This window comes from Carya illinoinensis, chromosome 12 (assembly GCF_018687715.1).
Source record: "Carya illinoinensis cultivar Pawnee chromosome 12, C.illinoinensisPawnee_v1, whole genome shotgun sequence".
NCBI classification, from domain to species: domain Eukaryota; kingdom Viridiplantae; phylum Streptophyta; class Magnoliopsida; order Fagales; family Juglandaceae; genus Carya; species Carya illinoinensis.
This window is the reverse complement of record NC_056763.1, coordinates 2963088-2974642: the sequence shown is the minus strand read 5'-3', so window position 1 is coordinate 2974642 and position 11555 is coordinate 2963088. Positions and strand designations below refer to the sequence as shown.

General features: G+C 37.0%; 1 protein-coding gene across 2 annotated transcripts; it reads right to left on the bottom strand.

Annotated features, from left to right (window-relative positions):
• Positions 1-4928: 4928 nt before the first annotated feature.
• LOC122289437 (kinesin-like protein KIN-14Q) lies at positions 4929-10265 on the bottom strand. Of its 2 annotated transcripts, none has more exons than XM_043096414.1 (16): positions 9923-10265; positions 9766-9828; positions 9180-9515; positions 9022-9089; positions 8711-8921; positions 8549-8625; positions 8337-8436; positions 8151-8249; positions 7901-8077; positions 7503-7788; positions 7021-7182; positions 6702-6917; positions 6557-6594; positions 6251-6414; positions 6006-6131; positions 4929-5912 (listed from the first exon to the last, which is right to left on the bottom strand). In XM_043096414.1, the coding sequence occupies exons 1-16, from the start codon at positions 10008-10010 to the stop codon at positions 5094-5096; spliced, it is 3030 nt and encodes a 1009-aa protein (XP_042952348.1). In that variant the 5' UTR covers positions 10011-10265; the 3' UTR covers positions 4929-5093. The 2 variants fall into 2 exon arrangements, with proteins under 2 accessions (XP_042952348.1, XP_042952347.1); XM_043096413.1 differs by having other exon boundaries at positions 4929-5933; positions 9923-10264.
• Between the last annotated feature and the right edge of the window lie 1290 nt (positions 10266-11555).

The window sequence follows — 11555 nt, the reverse complement described above, 5'->3', positions numbered from 1 at the left end:
TCTTCAAGACTAATTCTTGTCCGAATTGTCACATTTCTGGAAAAAAGTATGCAACTTTTGAACTATTATTTGCTTGAATATTTATTGTGCTAAACTATTACGATGACCCTAAGTTTTTTTCCCCTTTTCTACAACCTTCCTTTCCTCTATTATGTCATAAATTGGACTATATCAGTTGTTGCGTGGTATATTCTATAGTTAGTTTAAGCATATTCATGGATTCACATGCATGCATGGATGCATATCAACATACTGGCTGCATGCACACACATACAGACAGATACAATAAAAAAACTTCATTGCACATAGTGACAAACATTTAAATTGTGGTGAAGATCTTCCAGTCAAGGCATCTTTTTTGCGAGATAACTCATTTTTATGTTGTACCATTGACATCTTAAATATAATCTTGCCAATATAATGAATCTTTAGGCTTATTTTAGCGTGGGGTCCTTGACTAATGGGAAACATACCTAAAAGCAAACCATTACATCATATTAGACATTATTAAAATTGAAGTATTATGATCTTAGCATCAAAGTGTTAATTAGGCTGTGATTAACATCATATTGGGTCTTTGCAGTGTTTCGGATCTCTCGGGGAAGGGGGGCTGTTATTAGGTAGTGATGATAGTGTTATAGTGGCAGTTAATTCACAAGTGTTAATGGAACCCTATCGATATGGTAGGGTAATCCTCACCCAGATGGCCATATTGTAATTTGTGATACTTTCCACAAAAGGCAATAGGGGGTGGGGTTTCGCAACCATTCGATGTTAGGCTCCTTGCTTACTCATGCTGTCAATATTTACACCATTCTAAGCCCCATTTGTTTATATATTCGATATAAATATGCCGGATGGGAATGCTCTTATATTATTGTGATTTGCATGCTATTCGGTTGTTGTTTTGTGTGAATATGTGAATTGGTCAGTTCTGTTACATTGCAAAGTGTTGTGTCATTGCTTTGTGTTATGTTGTCATAGAGAATTAATGTGTAAATTAAACCCCCTTGACTGTGATGATGAAAAAACCTAGTGGTGGGGATATAGGAAATTTATGGTCATTTCCTAAATCGCTAGGTAACCCAGACGGTCAACAAATAGTTGCAACCGGTTGTTGTAGTTATGAGTGGGTGGCCAAATTTCCAATATATCAGCTATGAATAAATCCCAAACTTTATAGATATGTGTCTAACATTTTAATGCTTTTTTAGAGATGGATTCACAAGACCCTAGACATATGTACTTCACCAACCTCCTAAGTCAAGATCCTCAACTCAACCTCACTTATGGTGGGCAAAGTGGAAACTCTCTTATGACTGTTGATGACTCTCCACCCCTACCCCATAATGATCCTATCGGCGTTAGGAAATCAATCAGGGGTGCGAACTTTACTCCCGAAGAAGACAAGTTACTTGCCTTCACACGGCTAAATTGTAGTCTTGATGTCGCCTAGGGAACAGACTAAAAACGCTCTCAACTTTAGAAAAAAATATTTGAGTACTTCTAGCAATTTAAAGAAACCATAAATGACTGGACAATAAAGTCTTTAATACATTGGTGGTCGGTTATTCAAAAGGCGACAAACAAATTTTGTACGAAACTAACCCAGGTTGAAGGGTTGAATCAAAGTGGCATGATCGAGTAAGACAATGTAGAATATCTTTACTTTTTCTTATTTTACGAATAATTAATTTTTTTGTATATTGGTTTAACATAAAGTTTTTTGTTTACATGCAAGTTTGATAAGGCCAAGGTAATGTACCAATCGCTAGACAAATGCTTCTTCCAATTCGAGCATTGTTGGCACCTGTTGAAGGACCAACCTAAATGGATTTGGCATTCTACAAAGGAGGATCTAAAGCGAAGGAAGATGATGTCCACGTCCCTGATCCCGACTCAATGTTCGGGCGCTATGGTAGATTCAGTTTTTGATCTCGAGACGGATAATGTGATAGATAATGACGTGACCGAATTGGACCGACCAATGGGAAGAAAAGTTGAGAAAGGAAAACGAAAGGCCCAAGGCAGACAAGCAGAAGAAAATTTTGTGCTCAGGAAGATGAAGTATACGCTTTTGGAGGAGTCACGTGCTTAGGAGAAAGAGTTTTTTTACTTCAAGGCCGATAAGATAGAATATGACAAGGAAAAAGAGGGCAAAAAAATGTGTCTCAAGGATGAAAGATTGAGGTTGGAGGCCAAAAAGATGGAGAATGATAGAGAAAATGAGCTAAATAAAATTCGTCAAGAGGGTGAAAGACTGATGTTAGAGGCGGAGAAACTAGAGCTCGCCAAGAAGGAAGCGGATCAGCGCTTTATGATGATGGACTTGAGTGCCATGCCAAGCATGCAACGGTTATATTTCCAGCAATTGCAGTGGAAAATCATTGCGAGACGCAATGCTGCAGCAGATTTGGATTGATGTACTTTTCTGTAAAAAGTTTATTTCTTATTTTATATTTCAGACAATGATAGATGAGTATATTATTGATACTAAGACTTTTTTTTTTTTTTTTGATTGTGTAAATTGATATTTTGGAATAAGAAAATTGCCATACAATTTCAGAAACTACTAACATGAAGGAAATACGAATGTAAATTTGATTACCTCAAATATAGTCACTAATAACATGAAAGAAATATCATACGATAATGCGACATGTCTACTGTTGGGAATATAATAGCCATTGATGTTCAATTAGATATGCTTAGAGCTAATGATGTGCCGAGCTGTCTCTAATATGATAATAACGCTGGATGAAGTCTGTAAGCTCAGTTGTATGATTGTGCAACAGTTCCGGGATTTTATCATCAAGTTGATCATACTCAATGTTCGGACCCTCACTATCATCACGCTTGTCTTCAATGATTATATTATGTAAAATAACACATATTTTCATTATATTTGTTAGTTCATTGACTTTGAACATTTGGGAAGGTCCACAAATGATTGCAAATCATTGTTGAAGTATCCTAAATACACGCTTGACATCTTTTTTTTTGCAGATTCTTGTACTTCCATAAAATTTTTCTTCTTATTCCCTTGTGGTGACGGAATCATCTTCACAAAAGTTCACCACTTGAGATAAATACCATCTGCAAGGTAATACCTCATAGTGTAGTCGTTGCCATTGATTGTGTAATTAACTGGAGGAGCACGCCCTTGGGTAAGTCTGTGAAAATAGAAGATCTCTCTAATACATTAATGTCGTTATATGAACCAGGCATACCAAAAAATGCATGCCATATCCAGATATCATATAAAGCAAATGCTTCTAAAATAATAGTTGGTTTATGAATGTGGCCGGAATACATACCTTTCTAGGCTGTGGGATAATTTTTTCACTTCCAATGCATGTAGTCAATGCTTCCCAACATTCCTGGGAATCCCAGTTGTTCACCAATGGCAAGCAATCGAGCAATATTATTGGCATTTGGAGACCGCAAATATTCATCTGAAAAAACACTTACTATTATCTCAGAGAATTTTTTGAGGCTCTCCATTGCGGTGCTTTCACCAATACGTATGTATTCATTCATAAAATTTTTAGTAACCCCATACGCCAGCATTCTAAGTGTTGCGGTTATCTTTTGAATAGAAGATAAACCGAATCTTCTGGCATTATTTTTTCTCTGGACAAAATACGGCTCGTAAGGCTTTACCTCATTTAAAATACGGAGAAATAGGAGACGACTCATCCGAAATCTTATTTGAAATAGATTTGAGGGATATATTAGATTTTCTACGAAATAATCGCGAAATAGGCCCTCGTGCCCTTGAATACGATCATTCCAAATAAACTTACGGCGTTAGCGGTTTCCATGATGCCTTGATGATTGTCCATCGGTCTCGTCATTAAGAACAACATCCAACTCATCTTCAGATGATAAGTATGTGAACAATTTGCGAAAGAATGTACGAGCCATTTAATGAAGGAAGTGGGAGATCAGGGGAGACTGTTGAATTTCGGTTCTTTAGATCAAATGATACTTGAGTTTATGAGAATGTGAATATGTATTTATAGAGAAAAAAGTTACCGTTACATATAGGACAAAAAATGTTACCGTTTGAGAGAATACAAAAAAAGTTACCGTTAGAGAAAATACAAAGAATGTTACCGTTGGAGGTAGGGGTTCAAAATGTTACCATTGGTTTCGGCTTCAAAATCTTACCATTAGAGAAAGGATAAAAAATATTACCATTGCAAAAATGACAAAAAATTTTATTATCAATACGTGGCTAGGTATTATCATTAGAGAAATCGATAAAAAGTAGATATTAAAAAAATACCATCACGTTAGAAAATGCACATATTAAAAAAATTACTATTTTTATAATACGGATTTCAGTTTGAAAAATAATACTGTATTTGTCAGTCAAAATCGTATAAGTATTTAGTAGAATGTGATATTTGAAAAGGAGATAATAAGACAAAAGAGTTAGTAGTTAAGATTGTAAATAGAAGTGAGAGAAAAAGTAATAAAAAAATAATAGAGAAATATTATTTAATAAAATAGAGATAGGGATGAGGAATAAGATGTAGGAGATTTTTAAAAGATAAATAAAATTTTGGAAAAAATTTTAGAAAATGTGATTTTTAGTTAAATTATAAAAAATTTTATGGAGACTCGGATGAGAATGCTCTTACAGTGCACAATTATACACCACTACTTCCAGGTGTAGTGTTTCAATTCCTAGTGTTATAATTGTATCCAAAACCACCTTTTGTTGGTTATTTCCTTAATGGTTGAGGAACATGCATCCGGTCCAATATTTTGTGTAACATGGTGTTTATTGAGAATCTCCATCCCTTTTCTATATCTATTTTTAGTTTAAATGAAATGGTATTCATAAAAAGTTATAGTTATGTATCTTCTTAATTAATTTTTTCTTTCTTGCATATGTACCATCTGAAACTTCTTCAATATGTACGTTAACGAAGCCATTTAAGAGTAAAAAAATACAGGGAATCCAGAGAGATGATTCGCTTCATCCTAAAAAAAATAAAAAATAAATCCACACAATTCTGTCTCTCTTCAAGAAAACAATCTATGATTAATTTACAGTTAGGAATCAAAGACATCATGGGCTTTTAAACAACATTTCTCCCCACGGTTCCAATATTCCATCCCCTCTCCTTTTCCTTTCGAATCTGCTTCTGCTGCGACTCCTTGTTAATTCCAGCTCTCGTATAATTATTGCCCAGCAACGCTCTATGTGCCATCATCCTACCCCGGCTTCCTATGGAGACCCTAACCTTCTCCGTCCCAACATTTACACCACCTTTTCTGATGTGAATTTTCCTTTGGACGCTTCGTCTCAATATGCTGCTTAGCTTCTTATTACCTCCAATCTTCGTTCTTTTGGGACTGTCACAAGGTGTCTGCTCAGGCAAGCAGTTAGCTTCACACGCGTTTGTCTCTTCTTTCTTATCAGCTTGATATGGTGGGAATGGCAGCAATGATAATGGAAGTGTGGCTGAGCTTGGTAAAGCTGGGAGTGGGATTAATGAGCTGCGTCTTGGAGCAGGAGGTGCTGGAATCCTTCTTTCCATTGTGCAAATAGAGACTCTTCCAGTCCTTTTTGGTAGTAGGGGCTGTTCAGCCTTCTCAGGGTTGTTTTCCTTCTCTGCAGGATCCATATATTTGACAAAGCCATCTGTAGGATGAAGAGGCAAATGGGATTTCGGGACGTTGTTTTCCGAAAGTAGTCGTGTGAGATTTACTTGGTCTTTGCTCATTGTACTACTAATTGTTTCATTTAGGTTCTTTTGACTTCCTAACGGTCGATTCGCAAGTGGCAGCCTCATTGGCGCTGTATTTTGCTCTTCTTCCTGATGTTTCATTTGTTGATGCTGCTCAGCTATTTTTGTGTCTACATGTTGGCGTGCCAGCTTCCTTTCAATCAGCAGCTGCGATTCCAATTCTTTAACCTTCGATATGGAACAACAATTTATTACTAGAACATGTGAAAGCAAGGGACAAAATAGGTCTTAACACAATACCTTGTCTTGCAGGTTTTTGGTTTTAAGATCTCTTTCTTTTATCTTTAAATCCAATCCATGAATTGTTTCCTCCATCTTCTTGATGTGCACATCTTTACTCTTCGCATCTTGCTTGGTTCTCTCCACCTAACAAGTTACACAGACGTTTGACATGCAGTAGGCAAACAGAATCAACATTCAAACATGGTAACTAGACATATAGATAAGATGAAATAAAGAAGTTGCTAATTTGAGGACTCATATACCATGTATTTGTATTTCAGAAGTTCACTGGTGTCTAGTTGCCTCTTTGCTGGACCAAGTTCTATTCCTCTTACTCTACTCGCAAAGTTCAGTGAGCAAAGGGTCTCACCCAAATCATTTTCGTTCGGACTGATCTGTAGAAACATTAGGGTCTTTGAATCTCCTCCTGACAAATATAAATTCATTGATCAGGTGCTTCATTTTCTATTCTGCATCTATATAAACTGATGCATAAATTAATGCCAATGAGCACAATAAAAGGAGCAAATCTAATATCGCATCTGAGGGAACATGGAGAAAAGAAGTACCTAGAGAGTCTTGAAGCAAGTGTGTGAGCTTGGAGTTCCTACGGATTAACAGAAAAAAAATTAGCACCAAAAGTACACATCTAGGCTTCTCTATGTAGACATTTGGAAGTTAACAAACGCAAAGGCTAATCCTTATGTTTATAACCTGAAAGGAATGTGCGGGCTTTTTGTCGCAAGAGCGGATATAACATCACCAAGTGCAGAAAGGGATCTATTAATGTTTTGGGTTTCCTTGAGTCGTTCACCTTGCACTTCTGTCTTGGCAACTCTCTCACTTCCTGCCAGGTCCACCAACCATAACTTGCTTTTTGTGCATTCCCCATTCAACAAATTCTCCCCCTTCACCATCACACAGTGTATGCTGTATTATGAAACAACCGAAGTCTATCCTCTCAGCAAAATCCTTACAACATCCTTTTCAGATATTTATTAAGATGAGTTTATTAAAGATGAGATAAACAGACCAGTGGGATCGGCTGCTGTGCTCATTGGCATTGGTTGAGCCAACCGCCCTTGCATTACTGCCAGTCTGTAAAACTTCCCAGACCTCAGTCATGTTGTTAACATGTGCTTCAACCAGTCCCGGGACATGATTTATTCCCTCTCCCACTTGCCTTATCTCAAGCCTACAAAAACAACCAAAACATTAATACCGCTGGTTTGAAATCTCAAGTCTTGCCTCCTTTGTTGTACCGAAAATGGCAATGGCATGGCTAACATGCCAAAACATTGGTGAATCAGTTAAGCAGTGGTTTAAGGTGGAAATGAATGGAAAATTATTTGTCATTACGAGGGAAAGAGAATGTTCTCAAAATCTTCTGATTACCAAAACTCCAAGCGGAACTTTTCAATAATTTTTTAAAGGGAAATTCAACAATTTCTACACCAGCTTTGTGCGGAAGAGGTAAACACTAAATGGCAAACAACCAAGCATCTTTCCACTTGCCTTTTTGAAGCTGCTCCAGGCTGAGCTCCTGAGACTAGCAAATCTCGTATTTGCTCATTATAAACTTCCAAGACGCTTACAGATACATCATAACGAAATAGCTTCTGTCTCTCTGTAATTCTGTGAAAAAGTTCCTCGAGAGTCCTAAAATTTACTCCTCGAGCTTCTACTGTACCCTCCATTGTAAAAGTTTTTCCTGTTCCTGTCTGCCCATAAGCGAATATGCAGACGTTGTAACCATCGAGAACTGAGGTTGCAAATGCAGCCGTGTCTTGAAAAATGTCGGCTAGACATACAGAAAAAAATGCAAGAAATGCCTTGTCAAATATAAAGCATTTGTGTGCCATTAATCAATCCATAGAAACAACATTTTGCTTAAACTATTGACTTGTAATTACTTTGGGTTGCTTGGGGGCCAAATACAGCATCAAACTTGAAGGTCTTTCTAGGGGCGCCATTTGATCTTACAATGAGTTCCCCATCTTTAGCATATTCAAAATCAATGGCCATTGAAGTTCCTGCTGCAATTTCTTCCTTGTTTAGAGGCCTACACCTGCAGAAGACCCTTATGTTTCCTGCAAGTGAGCATACTCGATATCAATAAGCCCTCTTCTGTTTCCTAGCATAATACTGCGAAATTAAATATACCTTTCAACTCTAACACCTTGTTGTAAAGTTCTTTTCGTTCCTTGGCCCCTTCAACAAATTTAATCTTAAGGTCCTCGTGTAAATCAACTTGCTGGTTGACTAATGCGAGAGAAAAAAAAATTAATATGGTGAAAGTAAAAAGGTAATATAATTGGAAATTAGGAATGTATGAGCATGCTAACTTACTTGCAGAGTGAATGGCAGTCCTCATTTCATCCATATCTGTAAGGCACTTCTTATAGGCCCTTGCCTCCTCTGCTAGCTTTATGTGTTCCATTTTCATGATCTGTTACATGAAACTTATTAAGACAGTGAAATAATACTGCCAGATGCTCAAAACGACATAGTTCTATTAACATTTTATCTCTTATCTGAAGCATCAGTTATGGTTTCGGTACCTTAAGTTTTCTTGTCAAGTCTCTCAATGAAGAAAACCAATTGCTCTTCTCTTTCACTTGTCCCTCGATGGCAAAAGCTGCAAACAGGCAATCACTAATACAGTTGCACATGTTTGAACAGTAAAGAAGAACAACAGCAACAACAAAAATAGATTTCCATACCCAAAGATCCAACATGCATTGACTTGCGCATGAGCTCATTTTGGAGCTCCTTTAAAGAATTCCAAGCTTCTTGGCATTCTCTAGTCTTAAGTTGGTTCTCCCTCTTAAGTTGCTCCAACATTCTCCCCGTCTCTACTAGTTCAATTTTCTGAGACTCAAATTCTCTTCGGAGAGTTTGATAATCACCTTCTACATTGAAGCTACCATTATCCTACAATGGAAATCTTCAATTAGAGTTGAATTATCCTAGCTTTAACTCTTAAAAACTAAACCTGCTCAGTCTTTTTTTTTTTTTTTCAAAAGAAATGTACTTTTGGTGCTTCATGTTCTGCCACTTGAGACATTGCCATGCCTTTCAGCACATCAACTTCTCCGGAATCTGACAACTTCAATTCATCAGGATTCAACAAGGGAAAAGTTTGTAGAACAAAATTTGTAACATAGCCCTGGAAGAACAATTAAAACTTACCAGCATTAACGCTTAGAACCGGAAGACTGTCTTTCGCTGACATGTCTTCAGTCATGGGCAGGGGATGAAGCTCGAAGGAGGTCTGAGGAGAGATGTCTTTAACTGTTTGGCACAATGTAGAAGAGGAATTTACAGCTGGGGTCCTCTGGGTATCTTCAATTTCGGAACCATTGATGCCATTCTCTAGAGATAGCTCTACAGAAGACCCTATGATAGGATGACATTTATTTTCCAAGAACTGAGGAGAATCTTCATAGCTTATGTTGGGAATATCGGGGGATCCAGCGCAGATAACCAAATCAGGAGATGTAAGGGAAAATCCCAACAAGGAACGACCTGAAAATAAATGCAGAATTAAACACGAAACCATTAATGAAAACCATACAGCTTTTCATGCAAATTATCCACCACCAACGGCATTCTTGTCTCTTGGTTAATTGGATGTCCCCCAACAAATGGCGTATAAGCTTTTTATCTTTTACCGAGAAGAAGAAACACTCGTTATTACGAACACCATTAACACAATTCTCAAGAAGGGTCTGGAAAGAAAGCAAGCAAATAGGTAAAATGATCTTGGCCACATTACCGTGATATATGTCGGGATCTGACATTGTCGAAATGTGTGCGCGGGGAAATGGTGGCCAGTTGTCTGTCAAGAAACGAAAGAGATATGGATCAAGAAATAAGAGGAGGTGCGTAAAAGATTTGGAGGTAGGAGTAGGGTTCGTGGATGGAGAACTTACATTGAGGGTAGGAGTGAGAGTTAGAGCTGTGTCGTTGGCAAGAAACGTCTGTGAGGAGAAGTGGGTCTTGCCATTGATTATCTTCCATTGACAAATTCAAATAAGGTAAGACTATTTTTGAACGAGCGATCAAAAGGAGCTGGAAAAGAGAAAAAGAGAAAACAGAAAGCTTTCGAATATCTGAGGAAAGAAAGATGGAGAGAGAGAAAGAGAGAGATCAAATTAAGCGAGGTGAAGAAAGTTTTGTTTGCAATTATCAATCCTTTGGGTATCCGTAGATTTCGTCGATTAGAGCTCACGCAGAATTTGATTCAAGTGCATCTGCGTTACTTGGGACATGGATGACCGTTGGCTGTTTGAATTTTGAAATTTTATAACCGGGCCATCCAAAAAGCACCAAATTTTGAATGAGCTATTATTAATCTTGTTTTTTTTTGCCAAAACTTACTTACTGGTTCTTAATTTTATGAATTTTAGTTTTTTATTACTTTTTTCCCTTTTAGATTTCATGCTTTTTTTATTTAATTAAGTTAGTAAGTATGATGCATAAATTAATTTTTTAATTGTAGACCTTACTCTTTTTTATAAAAAGTGCACGTCACTTGCATACTCTATAATTACAAATATTATTTGTTATAAAAAATCACTTTAATTATAACAAGACCCACGTTTTTACAAAAGACTTGCATGATGCTTGTACACCTACAACTTGCACTAGCATTACTCATCTTAATTTACCAAACAGTTCTTCTAGGTACAGTCGCGACATGCAACGATTGTGCAGTCGACTGACATCAGCCAAAATATTTTAATAAAAAAAATGAGCTGACAAATAGCATAATTCATCTCACATATTGACATTTCCCAAGTCAGTCAGCATTGTTGGCCACCCAGCTGGAAAGAACAAAGGTTGACAGAAGGTGATGGGAGAAGCAATCTTCGGAGGTCGGGCCGACGAGCCCCTCCAAACCCACAAAGAAATCATCGCTCAAAACTTGTGGATATCCCAAACTCATCTTCTTCCTCGTCCTCCAAGCAGCCTTTCGAGCTGCTATTATTCAAATGCCCCTATTATTTAAAGAAGAATATCAACTAACAAAAAAAATTACATTAAAAATTAATATAAATAACAGTTTTTTGGAAGATGAATTATTTGAAAAATAAGAGTGAGATTTAAAGAGACCAACCTCGGATATGGGGAGCCTTTGATGGGTTTTTGACCATATTTACGCCATGCCCCTATGTCTGAAGAGAGACCCTTTGATGGTAGTTGGCAAACCTTCTTTAGCAAGTTCTTTTTGAAACCCAAAAAAAAAAAAAAAAAAAAAAAAAAAAAAAAAAAAAAAATCTAGGAATTATCAACCAGAAATCATATTTTCACAAAATGAAAAATTGTATATTAGTCTCAATCAAAGAGTAGATATTGAAAAGTGTGATTTTTTCTTTACAAATCTTTGTTTTTTGGTTAATGAATAAGATAGAAATTAAGGCTAAATAATTACCTTCAAAGAGCAATTGTTTCTGATGCTATGGATGCGGCTGTTGTGTTTGGGCTTTTGATGATGCAGTGAGAGAGGAAAGGGAAGAGAAGAACGAGATGTAGGGGTGCTACCCGCCCCCCACCCCCCCCCCC